This window comes from Dermacentor andersoni, chromosome 11, assembly GCF_023375885.2.
Source record: "Dermacentor andersoni chromosome 11, qqDerAnde1_hic_scaffold, whole genome shotgun sequence".
Classification (NCBI taxonomy): Eukaryota; Metazoa; Arthropoda; class Arachnida; order Ixodida; family Ixodidae; genus Dermacentor; species Dermacentor andersoni.
In genome coordinates, this window is record NC_092824.1 from 116,466,497 (window position 1) to 116,484,923 (window position 18,427).

At 50.1% G+C, this 18,427-nt stretch overlaps 1 protein-coding gene across 1 annotated transcript; it reads right to left on the reverse strand.

Annotated features, from left to right (window-relative positions):
• Positions 1 to 204: 204 nt before the first annotated feature.
• LOC126539634 (acetylcholinesterase-like) lies at positions 205 to 18,249 on the reverse strand. The gene is made up of 7 exons (XM_055075466.2): positions 17,360 to 18,249; positions 15,511 to 15,783; positions 12,183 to 12,404; positions 8,970 to 9,190; positions 7,466 to 7,666; positions 5,323 to 5,547; positions 205 to 865 (listed from the first exon to the last, which is right to left on the reverse strand). Exons 1-7 carry the CDS (start codon positions 17,759 to 17,761, stop codon positions 721 to 723), a joined length of 1,689 nt encoding a protein of 562 aa, XP_054931441.1. The 5' UTR covers positions 17,762 to 18,249; the 3' UTR covers positions 205 to 720.
• Positions 18,250 to 18,427: the final 178 nt, after the last annotated feature.

The window sequence follows — 18,427 nt, forward strand, 5'->3', positions numbered from 1 at the left end:
ATTATGAAAAGAAAAAAATTGTTATCCACTCGAATGTGGCACTCAGCCACAAAGGCTTCGGTGCTAATGGCGGAGCTCCGAGTACGGTATGTTCAATGTCGAGTTGAATGTAACAAATACTAAAAACGATCACAGCAAGCACAGAATACCCCAATACGTGTAAGAAATACAGAATACCCCAATACGTGTAAGAAATACAGAATACCCCAATACGTGTAAGAAATTCTTCAGGCCAGTCAAAACTCAATGGCAAAAGAAGTTCTAAACTAGGCAACGTTCGGCGAATAGGCATGAATATGTGTTTTCTACTCAATATCAAAACGAAGTGCCCGATTGCGTAAATGTTTATGAAAGACATTTTGAAGTTCGCGGGCTCCTCACTATTGTGTCAAATTCTTAACAACTGAGGCTCCTCACTATTGTGTCGAACTTTTAGCAACTGATAAGCTGAGATCCGCATGCTAAGTTCGCCGAGTGGCACCCAATTCGCTGACACTCAAGCACCCACGCACGCAGCTGTCCTTAAATCCCGCATCCCCTCCTTTACTGTTCATCTGCAGAAGGCCTTCGTGCTAGTAGCCACGAATCTCGGGGTCACAGTTCTCGGTGTAGCGGCGTTCTCGTGGTCACGGGTTTCGAAGTTTCTTCAGCCTTGCCAATGCTCGAACGGACTGTGCCCGCGCGGTAATAGCCCAAACTGGAGGGGCAGATGCCGGACGCTCAGAGATCCCGAGAATTCCAGTACTGGCAGTACGATGAGCGTTCGTCCTTTCGTACGCCGGCCTCGTGAGGGTGTAGGTGCATGGCAAGCGAGGAGCCGCTGGACATCGGCGCCCACGGCTGGCCCATGAAGTCCCCTGGAACCCTGAGCGAGGCAGGACGACTAAATGTAGCCACCCTCGAACCTCAGCGGAAGGTGTGAGCGCAGCGAGATGAAGTTGTACAAGATAATGTCCGCTATTCGACACCGTCAGAGTGCGTGATCTGGTAGCCGCGGCCGTGGCGCTCGGCCGTAGGTTTGAGACACGTAAACCGCGTGGCCTCCTCCTAAAGTCCACCGCATCCCTTCCCGGACGCTTCCTGCGCGCCTAGATTAACACTCTGCCTCCCCTCTCACTCACCGTGTGCACAGTGCGTGCAGTGCGTGCAGCGGGTAGCTATGCACCCCGCGAGTGGCTCGGTAGTCGCAGTCACCCGAGTCAAAGAACCACCGCATGCCGTATCCGTATTCCCACTACGTTCTACAAGAAGCGATTTTACTGCCGTCCTCACATGAAACACGCGAGTTTAGCGTACGCCTTAACAAGCTGATTTTGCAGTTTCGAACAGTGCTAAAAACGCGCGCGTCAGTGAGGCATTAGTTCCGCATCACCCCGTGGACATTATGACTGATTTTATCTCATTTAAGCACATTACGCGGTTCGATTGGCTTGCTGTCACACGTTTATGGAGAATTCTCAGGTGCTTTCTTTAATGATATGATTAATACGTATTTGACAGGATCTCTCTCGCGATTCTCTTCATGCGTGCGTGCTTGCCTTCTTTATCAGTCGTTCTTTTTTCTGTTTTTAACGGGCGATTTCATCAACTCGCACCAGCTTCACTGCTGTCACGCCCCTAATGATGTCATGTCCACACGCTCTCCGCCACGGCGTCGCGTCGAAGGCAGCGCTATGCGTCGCCGTTGTCGACGTGACGGCTGCCGCACTCCACAATCATCGCGACGCTCGAACGCGCGCAACGGCGCATCTCCCACGGCGCGAGCTGGGAGTGGGGAGGGGGGGGGGGGGAGCGAAACGATACTCGCGGAGCCAGCAGACCATTAAACCGCGCACGTTTAAGCGGAGGCGGGAGCATCGAGGCGCGCGTTGCGAAGGGGGGGAAAATCGCGCTGGAAGAATCGTTGTCGCCGCCGCCGTCGTAAGCGGTTCGCTCTCAGCGGGGGACACCTTTCGCGTTCAACGCCGCGCAAGCAGCCGCACTCATTACCGGCGGAAGCAGCTCGCTGCGAAACGAGCATGAGCGCGCGTCTCTGACTGTAGGCGCTCTATTTCCACCCTGCGTCACAACAGCCGAGCAGCTGGGTGTAAGCTACGAGTACCGAGGGTGTCGGGCGCGCGGCGAGGAAGCAGTGCAGCGCGATTCGACGGCTCGAAAACGCCCTAACGACGCTAAAAATACGACAAAGAAACACAAGCACTGACTTGTCAGCTTACCTGAAGAACTCCAACCACTCTATACAACCAGGAAAAGCGACAGATCCGTCGTTTGATGCGTTTGCTCGCCCTTAAACGTTTTTTTTTTCTTCAACGCCTTTTAGCTTTTACGTTTTCATTGGAAAAACACGGCTAGCTGACGTTTATTTGTTGCCGGCTTTCAGGCCGGTGCTCAATCTGCGCGCGCGTTCTCAGCACCGCTACAAATGAAGGCCTAACAGAACAATAATATCTGAATTTGTTTTTAGTATTCCTGGTCGAATATTTTTGCAGGTTTTGTTAATATCACTAGGTTTGCTTCAAACAGATCTCAGATGCCTATGTACGTCGCCCTTTGTGGAGTTCTTGACGCAAGAACAAAAAAATTGGAGGCTTATCAAGGTTAAGCCCAGTGGATGCGAAGCATCCACTGGGCGTATCCTTAGCGTTTCCTTAGCGTATCCTTAGCACTGGGCGTATCCTTAGCGTTTGGAGGCATCTTGACCGCATACACGCCCGGCGCAAAGACGCTGGCGCGGTTGCGGGCACAGAGACTGACGCGTCGGCGGGCGCGCGCCGCTTCATCCCTGGCGTGACGTCACATATCACGTGATGCAGCGATGGTGGCGCCGCCGCCGCGTCGCGCGCGATATGAGGCCCCATCTGCAGCCGGTGTGACGTCATCACGTGACGTCACATCATGTGATCTCACTTCAGGGTCAATGGTGGCCACCGCCGGGAGGCGACCGACGGCGCGATATGAGGCCCCATCTGCAGCCGGTGTGACGTCACCACGTGACGTCATGTCACGTGACCCCACTTCAGCGTCAATGGTGGCCACCGCCGGGCGTCGCGCGAAGGCCCGAAACCTACGTTAATATGCTTCGCATAATAATTTTGTTGGATCAGCTCGAGTACATTGAACTGTCAGGTCCGCACAACAGCGATCTTGTGCCAAATTCACGTACATTCGTGCTTTAGTAAGTTCGAAGCTATTCGCGTTTGTCGTTGCGTGTTTAGTGAGCAACGTCGCCTGCTTGCTTTGTAGAAAAAAAGCGCAGCAGGCAGACCTCTCGGACTCTAAAGGGCAGTTCTAAAATGTGGCTCACGTGCTGTTATTAACAATAAGAAAAGATTAGTAACGCTGCCACGTGGCTGGCCAGACAGCTGTCACAGCGCATGCTGCAAATCAACCAACACCACCAGTCGTTATCATAAGATGGTGTTGCAAATATCAAAGAACAGGAGCGCGGCCATAGAGCGCACTTGTCAACTCCTATGGGCGCCCGCGTACGTCGGGGAAAAACGGCGTAGATTAATTCTGAAGCGGTACGCGCACCGCAATTACTGAACAAAGTAAGTCCTACCTCCCGCGAAGCTGCGTGGTCATAAGAATAGCGTACGCACAACAAACGCAGAAGCACTATAACTATTATAACTATAACAATATCAACACGGCGAACTGCGTATCGCGCATGAAGATGCACAGGAGAGATGTTCTTTTACGACGTCGCGCATGAAAGCGTTAAAAGGCGGTCAAAGGAGACGTCTAGGAGCAACAGCATCTCGTGTCACGTGCACCTCCACGAAAGCGGGTTTATGACGACACCACGACGTGACAGGCACGCTTCCACAATCCTGGTACACTTTCGTTATTGTTTCCGCAGCAACGAACCAGCACACCACAGGGTTATGCACATCCCAACAGGACAATGACCCATATATGGTCCAATACAAAATGTCGTTCCTGTATTTTCAAGCGCTAGCACACCTTTAAAGCAGGCATGCTTCTGGCAAACTTAATCGGCGAGATGACGATGTATATATATAACTCACATCCGCAAAATACTTATCGCCACTTGCTATTCAACTCGATGAAGGTCCTAAATAAAACGCGATATTCTGGAGACGCATTTTCTCTTTCGACGCTCTCAGACTGCAATGACGCAGTCCTTCCATTCTAAGCACTCGGTTGGCCACCACTACGATAGATAGACCAGATGTGTAAATGTCCTTATTAGAAACTTGTAACATTAAACATCGCTGATATCAGTACTCAGTCACAAAACATCGTTCGTGGCAATTGTACTATGGCGACATCGGCAAGCTTTGGCTAAGGCTCAACGCACAGTAAACCTCAATAGTGGCAGGCAATTGTTATCTGCACACATTGCGTTGCGGGAAGGCGCTGATAAAAGAACAGACGGAACATTTTGCCTGTTCTGTCAACCAGAGTGCATCGTTTTTGGCACTGTCAACATATCGCCCCAGTAACGTTGAAATTTAGGCCACCAAACCAACGTGTCGCGGTTTTACCAACAAAATTATGCTCAAACGTTTGGTCTTCCGAATTCACACGAGCAGTCTGATAGTTTTGTTGCCTGAAAATCTTTGATGCACTACGTTAGTAAGCTAAACATTTGAGAAATAATATAGTTGGTGTTTCAGCATGTTTAACTTTACCTATGCACGGTTCAAACCACACATCACGATAGCGCCTCACCTTCCAGTAATAAAACCACCAGTGAGCAGCCTGGGTCAAGTAACATATAGATGCCATGTGAATCACACGCAGGCATCTTTTTCGACAATATAGCTGAGATACAGGTATAGAGGTAACCAGATAGGCCGGCCGTATGCTCTCGGGGTGTGTTTTAATTGTGGTCAGCATTGAAACCAGTCTCCCATCAGCGCTAAAAAGACAGCTTCAACCCGAATTATTCGAATGCACTTAGAACTAGTCTTCCACTTGACGCCAACTTGCGTCGACAAAAAGCGTAAGGGAAACGATTAACTGTATATGTTAATACACAGATCGCCTGCGAACCCAAGAATGTAACATGGGTTACCTTATTTAAAATTTAAAAGAAAAATAAATCTTGTCGACGCTTTTACGTGCGCAGGAGAACTTTCCGCCGAGCTTTCAGGCAGGCTTCGATGCCGACTTCCCGGAGCTGTCCTTTTTGCCATTTTTGTCAGAATTGAAACGAGACTTAGAGTGGCCGCAGTCCGATTTGCTCTCTGTTTAGCAGTCTACGGCGGGTATTGGAACACAGCCTCAGTTTACGAGCAAGGCCAGCAGCCAAATGGGTGCCTTTCCTGATGCGACAACCAAAGGCATACTTGCCTTTTCGCGGCAAAGTGCGCGACGACGCGCACCATCTCTCGGCTGAGCGCCCTGTCGACCTCGTGGAATCGCTCGGGCATCCGCAGCGGGACCCCGCTCATGTACCAGAAGGTGGAGCTGTGCGGAACGCCCATCCACTCGGGCACGTGCAGTGACGAGGTCGCGTAGCAGAACTTGTACACGAACACAGGCTGGCCACCCTTGACATGCCACTCCGCGAAGAGCCTGCGTCGTGAGGAGAAACAACGAGCAAGGACAGCTCGACAAACGCGCGCTGGGACTGGTGACGTTGCACCGGCGAAAAGCACGCACATTGGTGGTCCGACTATCTAGGCCCACCTTCCTTTCTTGTTTCTTGGTTCGTGTATGTTCACCTCTGCAGCGCTTCAATTCACCGTCAGTCATGCCGTACCAAGTAGCCACAGTCGAAGCACTTTTCTAGCATGCACTACTCAAGCATGTTCGGCGAGCTTGACATCGACAGTCCAAGTCAAAGCTACGTCAGTTGCGTCACCAAATATAGAAAACGAGTGACGCCAGCGATGGCGCTCTGTGGGTTGTAACAATATCGGAAGTATTTCGGAGGCACTTCAGGCGTCAACTGCCTTCGGCGCGTACATATTACTCAGTGTGAAAATAAAATCTATGCATATAATCCAGCATATCTAGGGACATCATGTGATCTCAGTGCGCGATAGCACGACGAAAACCGCCGCTGTCAAGAATCGAACCAGCGACCTCGTGCTCAACAGCGAAGCATGTTGCCGTCCACTTTACAGTAGCATAAAGCTTTATGCTACATTCAGTCAGACTGCAACGCTCCCTTTTACTCAAAACTGTTTTGAGAAGCTCTGAATTCTATCGTCTCTTCTATCGTCAACCTTCCTCCCCCCTTCCATCTTTCTTTTTTCATACGTCGAACCCCTCGCTGCTGGCCGCTGTCAGAAAGTGCGATCAGGCCCAGACTGCGTTTACAGAGCGGTCAGCATTAATTTTGTTCCGTTACTTTTCTTTGATTTATTTAAACATGCCAGCAGAACTGATTTCACGATGACTGTGGAAGTTAATGCGATTAGCCTCCAAGCAATGTTGCGACACACCGTACGGCCGCCGCCGAAACGCGTCACGTAAGAGCCGTGTACTGCAGCCGGGCTCCTTCCTCACGCTTCCCTCCGGGCACCCTGCGCCATCTAGCAGTGCGCGCGCGAAGCCCCCCTCCTTCTGCGTGTCTTCCAAGATTGAACCGGTGACGCGCCGGCGCGTGGTAACGCTGAGAATTAACCCCTCGCTCAGTGTGGGCATTTGTAGCACCACGCGCGAAAGCGTCTGGCTGCTGTGTTAGAGGAACTTGTATGACGAGGTTTCGATTACGATCAGGATCGGATGTTAAACGTTTTATTTTTGTTTTATTGAAGAGGGGTATAAAGATGCTTGATAGATATACAGACACAAAGTGACTAAATTAGGGTATGGACTATAATATCATTAATAAACACATTATTTGTTTTTTACTGCAGTGGTGTTAAAATTGCAGAGCGTCCGCCTCGCATGTGAGAGGTCCTGGGTTCGATTCCCGGTGCTCTTGGAAACCCACCGGTTTTTCAATGGGTACCACGACCCGGCGCTCGGTTGTTTATACGGGCTCTCATCTCTAAAGGTGGCCCTACAGAGATTTGCGAAGGACTCCGGGCGCCCCTTGTCCCACCACAGGTTTGGTCAAATAGCCGCGCATTTGCCACCGCTGTGGGAGGCAAACGAATTCCGCCGAAGGGTACGTACAGCTAAATAGGCACAAGCGCGCTACCCGCACGGTGCTCGGCAACTAAGGGAGCTCCAGACATCTACAAGGACACCCACTTGATGAAAAGTTGGCTGCATGGGGCCACCAGATTGCGCTTCTTCTGTGCTAAAAATGGCCTCGACAGGATTTTAAGGGCGCAGGACCCTTAAGAAAGCCGTGCACCAGGCCGGGGAACGATTGTGCCCATTTTGAAATACCTAGTGGGTGCCTGGAGGCGGTGGGAACGCAGCGAAGGTGGAAGCTCTGCCACAAGAACATGGCTGAGAATGCTAATCGCATTAATAACAAACAATTACTGCATGAATGTTCTAGAATATCTCTAGGAGTGAAGTAGATGAGCACCTGCAGGGACAGTGAAGCGCGGCGTCACCGAAAATGTCGGCGACAAGCCGCCTGAGATCCTCCCCCTGCTGCGGGGCTTCCCCTTTACTGCTGGCTATCTCCAGGTAAGGCTCCATGGGTGGCCGGCCGGAGGGCAGCGGGATATTGTAAGTCTCGAGGAGGCCACCCACCATCTTCAGTGCCTCGCTCCGGTTGTTCAGCCTGTGCGCCAGCCACAACCGTGCAATACTCTTCAAGTACACGTGTTAGAAACAATAGCCCCGAGCGACTTCGTACACTGCTCGCCAACCTGTACCAATCATGGGGGTCGTTAATTGCAAAGAGGATGTGCCAAAAACCTGCTGCCGGACAGTAATAACTCCATCAAATTAGCTTTGCCACAAGATAAGCAAGATAATTTGCACACATTTCTAGTTGCTGCCTATCGTGCTTCTCTGGCTAATTTGACGAAAGTGAAGGTTCATCTGTGATATTTTGTAAACGAAAACTGAAAGCAATCTCACAACTATGTATAGAAAACTCTGTGATTGTGTATCGACATACTTGGTTCTGCATCATCAATGCCATTTCTTACTATTCAAAGCAACACGAAACCGATTTCTAGGCAAAGTCAAGGGCCCCATTCAAGAAAGTCGGATCGTGTTTTGAAACTAAGGCAAAGTGGATGCCGCTGAGCAGGCGAAAGAAAACCTCGAATATTTGCTGCCTTTGTGTGACTGTATGCTACGTCTACAGATCATATAAGCTTTTATTTGTATCGCCTTAGCGAGATTTATCGAGACTCCGGTCATTCCGAAACTAGCTACTTTCATCCTGAACGAAGCGCGACCAATCCGTCCTTGACTGCTTCCGTTACGAGCCTATTTGTCGAATTACACAACTCATAGACACCCCTTACAAGTACGTCTTCCACTCCTTAAAAGATGGCAACAACCAAAAGAGCTCGTACGCGTTTATACTGAATAAAAAAAGGCAACCAACCGTTCTTATATTTACTTTACCGCATCACCTTCTACTATAGTCCTAGACATACGGCCAGTTCAACTACCCCTTTCCTTTAACCCTCATCTCTTTTTATTTAATTTAGGCTATACGTTTTCACAGAGCATTCATACTGCAGATTAATAGCAAATTACAATGGGTGAACCACAATACAGTGAACTTCAATAGGATTGCTCTCACGAAGTCTCGCGCCAGCCTATAACGTGTTGCACCGATACTGTTGCTATAGCGGCTTCAAAGAATTTCAATGTGCTCCTGTTCCCCTATATACTTGAATTCACCATAGGAATTTCCAAGAAAGTAATGAACTTACACCGCATGTTCCGGCTTTTGATTGCATACGCTCACTAACGACCTGCGGTTGACAGCATTGCACAACCACTGCACTGTGGCGTTCGCGACCAATCGTCAGAACATTGTGCGTGCTTAGCGCAAAGCGCGTACATAAAGTTACCAGGCTCCGTATGCCTGAACTCAAAGACCGCGAGTACGGGAGTCACACCTGGGCGGCTGCTCGAAGCACCGGCGTCCAACGAAAGGGCTGCCCTCGTTGCTCGACGTCCCGATGAGCAGCGGCACCGGCAGGTACTTGGACTTCCACGGAGATTTGGGAAGGAACGAGTTCCCGTACGTTGCCACGAACGAGCTCAGAGAGCTGGACGCGACGCGATCTTGCGCCCACAGCAGGTCTTCGGCCGGACGGCTGCGCAGGCAGGCCAGAACCTGAGAGCGCGCAGTGGAAGCAGTCAGTCACACGGGGTATTTATCAAAGCCGTGGTTCCTATACTCCGCTCATCATTTGCTGGGATGTCGTCACTAGCAGCGATAGCGTTAACTGGTGCAGGTTTATCTAAATTCCAGGGGCGCTCCCGTCAACATTTTCGATTCAGCTGGGCCGAACACAAAGGAGCATAAGTATATGTCATATGTAAAAGGCGTGGGGCACAAAAAGAAAAGAAGAGGACGATGTGCGCCGACCGGTCCGAAGGGCACGAGCCCTCGAGGCGCGTCACCCGAGGTTTGATCGGAGGAGAAGCGGCGCCAAGCTGGGATTATCGACGTGGCTCTGGGCCAAGAAGGTTGGAGCATCAGCTTCGTACTGGCGACGGGACCCATGGAGGTTCGGACAGGCTCGTGACGCTGGCAACCCGGGGTGTAGCCGTCGACCTCGGCGACGTTCGAGCGAGGCTCCCTCGACCTGCTGCAGCACCCCACGGCGCTGCCGGGCACTCCAGGAATTGGATCCCCCTTCTTCGGCAGACCAGCACGGACAATAGTCCCCATGGCTTCTCGTCGGCACACGGAGAGGTAGCGGCAGAGCCCGGTGTTAGGCCTAGCGAGGCAAGCCTGGGTGCGACGTCACCAACATAGTTCGGGGCGCCGGCATCCGAGACGGAGGAGCTGGCCGGCCGATACCAAGGAAGCAAAACTTGCGTAGTCGGCGGGAGCACCGACTGGGATCAAGAGCCGACGCACATCGGACTTGGAGACACGCACCACGACTGAACTTTATAAGAGCGTCCCTTTTGTAAGCGTGCGGCCATAGGCCAGGGTTGCCGGACTTTCGCGCGGAACGCGCTAAGGACGAACGTAGGGGAGAATAAGGACATATGTAGGCTACTCAAGTGTGGAGTTTATCTTTGTCAGTTGAGTTTTGAGTGTGTTTTATTTTGGGTGTGTTATTAGCAAAATATGTTTGCTGTGCTCGCCTGTGTCTCCCGACTCCATCGCTCCCAACGTCCGCACGGCCCCGATATCAGTGAGTGACAGTATAAAACAAAAGAAAAACAGAGGTAATGCGCGCTGTTGGCCTCTCTTAAAATGCAAGAATATTGCACCGAAGTGTTGTAAAGTATCAGTAAAGTATATAAACGTCACTCTCGCCCATTCATTTTAAGCACGAGAATATCTTTTTTTTTTTTTCATTTGTAAATACTTTGTATGACGAAATGTGCTGTTTTCCACGCAGAAGTAATGATGCGGAATCGCAGCCGAACCCATTCATATTGTTACGTAAGAAGACGCAGATGAAAAGCTATATACAAAAATATTTACAACGTAATACGCCGCACTTGGCGAAGAGGCCACAGCCCGCGCTAGCGTCCAATCGTCGTCGTCGTCTTTTCACGTCTCGCCTCTTCGTCATTGGAAATAATGTTCCGTAGCAATATGAACGAATATCTGCATGCAAGCTGAAGTAAGAGCGTCGATATTCATACTAGACATTCGTATCGTGCCTTGTGTGTCATGGTCTGCTACTCTTCAAAAGGATAGAAAGTTGGGCGAGTTGGTACGGTAACATGATCTTGGATTGTAGCGCGAAGTGACACGGAAAGAGACTAGAAGCAGACAGGACGAGCGCTAATAGCGCTCGTCCTGTCTGCTCTTAGTTTCTGTCCGTGTCCCTTCGCGTTACAATCCAAGATCCTGCTTCTCCTGATCCTTCTTCTACTACAAAGCTAGCTGGCTATCCTCTCACCCCCTTTTCTTTCTTTTATTGTGAGCTGCAGATTTCTAGCTCCCCTGTTCGAACGCTGTGCTGCCAGATTGGTTGGAACATGCTCCACACACTTCACAAGGGAAAGAATTTGCTCGAAGCACTGTTGCGGAGCGCACTGGCGGGCGGGTTCAGTCCCGCCGTGGGACTGTACCGGAGTGAAAATACCGATAACGATAGCAAGTGAAAATACTCATACCAGAATGAAAACGCCATTTAATGTTATCCGTCGAGGACAATGTACGTTTAAGGTTGACTACAGCGTATCACGTTGATACCAAGATTCAAAGCGGAAGCTACCTCTCTAACTTCGAAAAAAAATGGCTGTGGCTTAGCTAAGGTTAAGCCCAGGATGCGAAGCATACTAGCCTTTATTTTAGTTGTTGAACCACTGTTTAGCCTGGTGAACTGCTGTTGCTTGGCTATATTTGGTTCGGCTAGACGAAGAAACAACTCATGCGTTACTCTGCTTCGCCTTCAAGAGTGGAACGCGACAGCGTTCGCGTCGACCCGCCAAGGGGTGTAAGACAATGGGCTACGGCGCAGCGACTACGCGCCCCGCATTGGACGCGGTGAGCGTCGAGCAACGCAGCGTTCGGCGCGGAAACGAAATGTGCGCCTGAGCAAGCGACGCACGCCTGAGCCTTAGAAACAGCTCGTTTCTAAGGCAACACCGCATTCACTAGAGGCGCTTTTGTACCACTTTGAAGCATCGTACTCGTGGCTCAGTGGTAGCGTCTCCGTCTCACACTCCGGAGACCCTGGTTCGATTCCCACCCAGCCCATCTTGCAAGAGTTGAGCTAAAGCCACCTAGAAACAAGCGCAGCTTCTTATATACCGCCGCGACGCCGCGAGCGATGGCGCGAGTTGGAGCCCCGTTTCTCCTCTGTCGTGACGTCACGGTGTCACGTGGTATTGAAGGCGACACCGCCGCGCCTGGTGGTGGTGGTACAAACTTTATTTAGTGAAGGCCAAAAAAAGAAAGGAAATTAAGATGCCGCGCCTGAGGAGCTGGGTTGAGCTCTAGTAATATGCTTCGCATAAAAGGAATCCATAGCAGTACCGACCGCGAACATGAAACGGCGAAGAAAGCGACGAACGCGAGTTCTAATTCCTCACTGCCAACACCGGAGGAGGAATCGTTTTTCTTTTTTTTCCTTGAATGAAGTATTTTTGCAGCCTGTATAAGCGTCAAAACAGATAGGAGGTGAGCTCGCCTGTCTTGGCAGGTTCTCGAGCTCGGCGCCCATTCGCGAGCAGCTGAGCAGTCCAGCCAGGTGGTTAGCGCGCTCCAGGCTCCTGCGGGACGGCTCGACGAACGCATCGCACAGGGGCCCTCCTCCTTCCAAGATGGCGGCGTGGAAGAGGCCCCGGCTTTGGGGCGCCGTCATATGAAGCCCGCCAGACGCGGCGCCCGAACTCAGGCCCAGGAGGGTCACCTGCCAAGAATTAATACAGACACATTACCTGGTGCATTTTCCAAACATGCGCCAAGTGAAAACGTGTTCGACAGGTACCAGCGGTTTCTTCTCAGCTAGTACGTCCATGACTGTCATGTTGTACACGCTGCATGCGACAAGCAATATGACTACGCGCTGGTTAAAAACATTATGGGGTTTTGCGTGCCGAAACCATCTTCTGAATATAAGGCACGCCATGGTGGGGGACTCCGGAAATTTTATTTGACCCCCTAGGGTTCTTTAAAGGGATACTAAAGGTTAATATTAAGTCAACGTGGACTGTTAAAATACCACCCCAGAAACCTCGAAACGCTTGTTTCGTGCCGAGAAGGGACTTATTTTTAGAGAAAATGCGTTCTGAAGCGTCCGCGTACCTCTAGCGCAGTTCAAATCGCCCGCCCTCTGATCGAGGAGTGATGACGTCATGGTCTCATAGTGACGTTGGGCCGTCGGTGAGTAAAACGGCGCCCGCAGACGGCGCTACGGCTTTTCTGCGCAAAACGCAAACGCGCGGCCAGAAACAGAGCCAAGACAGAGCCGACAGCAGCGCGAAAGCGGAACTATGGTGGCTAGCGGAAGGGAAAGCGCGCGACGATAAGCTGGTTCTTTCTTTTATGACGCCAACTTTGACGCTCGTTGCAATGGTCGACCCTGACAACGACACGTTGGCTCGCGATGCTGCCCTCGACTTCAGCGATTTAAGCACTGATGAATGTGACCTGCTGCTGAGGGCTCGTGCTGCCGGCGTCGTTGCGTACTACTACGACGGCAACTGTATGTCGTGGCTGTACATATTCGCACATTTGTAGCTTTTCCTTCGTGAAAACCAAATGCCACACTCACCGCCCCGTCTTCGACCAGCAGTTGTTCTTGAGCTTCGGAGAATGCAGGCAAGTCTGACGGAACAGCGCTACGGGAAAGCATTGCTTTGAAAGGCACTCCACACGACTTCAGTAAGTCGGCGTTGAACTCGTAATCCTCTGGAGGAAAGTGCAGCGAGCACACTATACGATTTTTCGGCTCTTTGCCAACGCACTGTGGCAGAGGTACGGCACTTATAACCACTTCGAACGGAGAGGTTCACTCGTTGGCACACAATGATAAGTAACGTTGGATTCGCCGCTGCAACTGCCCTTGGCCAAGTTCCGCGGACCGTTCGCGCATCCGCCGACATCACATGGACGTGGCATTCTCGCTGCTTGTTCCAAATGCAAGTTTCGCGAGCCAGCAGAACCAGCGCAGCACGACGCGATAACGAAACAACTGAAACTCCAAAGCGCGCGCGGCCCAGAGTCGAGCGCGCAGAGTCGAGCGAAAACGATACCTTTCGACCACCCATACTACTGAAGGGTAACGCCAAATGTTATTTTTTCTTAGTATCGAACAGAAGTAGACAAGTAGCATTTTCTTCCGTCTTATAACCTAATGAAATGATCTTTTTAATACGAGTAGTTGAGTACTAGTGACCTAAATTATGATGAGGAGTGCCTTCGTCATCGGGCTAGTACCGGAATGTCGCTGGGGGGTCTCAAATTGTATCATGCATTTACCTCAATTTCTCGGTTACTAAAGCTCTGTTCGCGATTATATTGACGCCTTAGACGTTCTAGAGCATTGCTTTATCACTTTAACTTGACTTCATAGTAACCTTTAGTGCCCCTTTAACGTGCACCTAATTCTAGGTACACGGGCGTTTACGCATTTCGCACCTATCGAAATGCGGCCGCCGTGGCCGAGATTCGATCCCGCGACCTCGTGCTTAGCAGCCCAACACCATAGCCACTAAGCAACCACGGCGGGATACGTGTCCTGGTCTTTGTTTCTATGAAACTAAGCTGGGCCAGGCAGTGACATTAAACTTCATGTATATTCACACTGCATGGAATGCAAAGTGTACGCACTTCAGTATCCAAGACATAATCAGCGCTAATGATCAAACGGCAGGTAAGTACTCCAGGAACATTCATCATGCATTCATCATAATACACGAGCAGTCACTATCACAACTCGACTCAGGCTCATCCTATTTTTAACATTTCGGTGATTCAAGTCACCGAAGCCCGAACTAAACTCGCATGATGTCACTTAAAAGTTGTCCAAACTGTACTTCAACGCAAACGCAAGAAACATAACTCGTCACAGAATCAATGGTGGGTCCTAAGACGTTAGAGGTGTTAATTATTAAAGAAATAAATTTTTAAGAACGTCAAGGTAGGTGTCTTCATTAATTGACAACCTCGGTCACTAATTGGCTCCCTCAATGAGTAATTCACATATTCGATAGCTCTTTAACAAACTCACTATCTCACTCGCTCAATCATCGATCTGTTCCAGCTGCCTGCCCACTCGCCTGACTCACTCTTCCGTTTACAAACGAAAGTCGTGAAACGTACATACATACAAACCAAGTCGTGAAACATACAATGAAGAGAACGAACAAAAGGCAGCAGATGAGGAATAACAGAAGTGAGTTTGGAAAAATTATAAATACGGCGAACTTTCTCGACTGCTAAAGGTTACTTGCAATGATCAGGAAAATGTTTCATGGTTTATATATCACCACAAAACATGGCTTATGGTTTATGCGTCACTGACACTTGACAACATACATACATACATAATTCAACCAGAATTGCGATTTTCAGACATGTTAGCGCGTGCTGCAGAAAGCCGCAGAAAAGCAGTCCAAAGTATCTAACAGGCGCCGATATCAGACGATGGCTTCGTAACTGCATGCGTCTAACAGCGCGGCACTTTCATGTCAAGAAAAATAATTTCAGCACATAGAAATGTATAGTAAACTATAGAAGGACCGGCGAGAAAGACGAGCGCTATGTGGCAGGCAAAATACAGTGAATTTTTCCATAGCGCGTCGAGTGGCGTAATCGACTAAAATTACTTTGTTTTAATATCGTTTTTGTTTGTTTGTTTGTTTGTGGGCAATCAAACAAAGGGTGAAAAAGCTTACGAAACAGTACAAACTTTGACCAACACTCGACACAGTGGATGTGTGGGTTATGAGATCACGGGAATGTCAGAGAAATAAGCGAGGTTTTCACCAAGCCTCCACCACTTCCCGGCTTACCTTTTCGGGATGGCCACCGAAGGACTGAATATTGCGGCGCACCCATAGCAGAGCCATGCGTTGGTCCAGGAGACCCACGTTGCCTGGCGCCTCTCTATTCATAGCGTCCAGAAAACCGAACACCCCGAGTCGGAAGTTCATCGACACCACGGTCACATTGCCCAGCGCTGCCAGAGCCGAGCCATCGTAAAGGAGGGAACCGGTGTTGCCGAAGCTGAACACCCCGCCGTGTAGGATGACCACCACAGGCTTCAAGACAGCACCGGACGTGACCTTCACGTCAAGTCAAATCAGATTCCGCATGCTTATACGGCGGCGTTAGCAACTCTGGGACCCAGCTCTCATAGAAAGCCGCAGCTCTTGCCGATGTTACATTGTGTCACTCCATTTAGCCGATCATGGCAAAAATGTACACCTCCCCTGTCCAACTGAGAATCTAACCCTCAACCTCAACCGGGACCCTTAAATAGGGAAGGAACCAAAATTAGCAGTGGGGCTTACAGCGAAGTTTAACGTACATCCACCTACGTTAGGCACCGGCAACCCCGCAACGGTGGCTTTACGAGTCCGAGAATACCTTAATTAGTAGAATCATATAGCGTATACAGAAGTAGCTAACCTTAAAAAATGGTAATTGTAATCCAGGAAATGTTTACACCAGTTGATTTCTTCCTCTGAAGAAACCAAAAACGGGCTTTAGCTCCATGCTCGTGCGAAAACAGGCAACGAGGTAATTTTGCGAAACCCAAACATAAAGCTTCTTTGGCTGTCTCCTCTGGATAATGAACGTCGTCAGTGAATGTGAATGGTCGTGAAGGCAGTCAAACACATTTCTCGAGCTTGTCACGTAGCAATTTATTTTGCTTTTCTTTTTCACGTTACGATATTTTCGTAGCGATATTACCCGGCATAGATACCTAAAAAAAAACAGAAAAGAAAAACAAAATTCCTGCCTCAATAAAACAGCGACACGCTCCGCATAACCATTCCCTATAAAGTTATGGTGGCCTTTTTTAGAGGTAGTGGTTTCACAAGCTTCGACTATTTCTGTAATTCCTTTCTTGATCTTAGTAAAACACCACACGCCTGTACAAAGCGACAAGGCAGTCATATGCAGTATGCCACAGATATTGCACTCGCCGAGCGAGAGCATGACACGTGGTGAGTCCCGGCGAGTCCTGTCTCAGAGAGGACTTCTTGCACAACCAACATTCGTCTCAATACCATAGTTAAGCTCGCACTATAGCATGCCACACCATAGCTTTAATGTGGCGAAAACACAGGGAAGTACGTTTTCGTAGCAAACTGCTCGGTGAACAACCCGATGGGTAAGAGTCACCGCCATCATCATATTTATGCCCACTGCAGGACGTAAATGTGGTCGCTCCATAACGCAGTATGACTTTATCTCCTGAACTGTGATAAAATAAAGGTGATGATTGGGTAAGCACCTATGTTCGATAGGGGATGCTCATGATGAAAATAGAAGGCACTACGCCGAGAAAGTGAAGAATAAGTTGTCCGTCTTCGTTAAATAAAAGCAACACTTTAGCTCTTCTTCAGTAGGAGCTTTGGTCACAGGGAAAACAATAGGCGAAGCACAGATGATTTTATACCTGTGATATGATTCTCGAGACGCGACGCTTACACAGGCGGAAGATTAGCAGCGCTTCCTTTTTCCGTATGCGCTGTAATCCGCATGAGCAAAGATTCTAGCTATAAGCCACGGCATGAACTTTGAAGGAGAAGACGACTAAACAGCCAATCGACCTTCTTTTTTTCACCGACAGGCTCTCATGTGTGTTTCGTTAAGTTACTATACTACACGTGGTATCCCCGACCGAAGCACCTTTTGCTGGTCAGGGACTGCCGTCCACACGTTGAGGTACAGGCAGTCCTCGGAGGCGTTCTGCAGCATCTTCAAGTGCACAGGGTAGTGAACCTCATCGAGACGTTGCATGCAGGGCCCCTTGAAGCGGCGTGCGCTCCACACGTGGCGCCACGGTGTGACGGGCACCGGGGGCAGGAACCGCAGGCGCCCCAAGGGCGGTCGGGCGTACGGCACGCCGTAGAAAGCGTGCAGTGGCCGACCCTCGAACGAGGTGCGCACCCCGAGTAGACGGCCCTCCCGGGTGAGCACCAGCGGCTGCGGAGGTCGGGCCGCGCCGCCACCAGCGCTGTTTGCCACCGCAACGACCAGCGAGAGGACGGCCCAGCCCAGCAGGGCAGCTGCCGTCCTCGCAGGCCGCATGACACGCAGCGCCACGCAGCGTTGTGCACCGACCGATGCATGTTTACCAATCGTGACAGCGTCCACAGCGCCACCTGCGACAAGTGGTCCGTACACATCCTAGCAGGGGGCGCTCTTGTGGACACTGTCAAATTCAGCCATATTGGCGTTTCGAGCCTGTAAGAAACACCGCAGCGGCCCTGTAAGCCGATACAGGTGACAAGATATGACACTGAGGCGCGATTTCAAGGCGTCCCGACAATAGACCCCGTGATTACGACACGATGTTGATAACGTTAAAAGCAGTGACGCCTGTCCACTCTGGAGTATAAGTGAAGGGTGGGGTGGACTTAATAAACGTAATAGAGGGATCGATTTTAAAGATATATAGTAATGAACTGACCATGATAAGTGTTATATCGTGCATATTACTCAGTACGACAGCAATGGAGGCATTACTCATTATTTGACTTTATTCCATCCTCTTTTTCCTCCCCCTTGGGCGGCTCCAAGCACGCGCCTTCTCATGGCGCTGCGATAGGCAGCGACGCCTTATATAACAAAAAGTAAATGAAAGGAAGGATAGATGACCGTTCTTCTTATCGAGCAGCTAGTATGAATGAACAATAATAAATACATCTGAAAAGAAAGGAGGATCGCCAAATTCCAGCTGCCTTCTGGACCCGT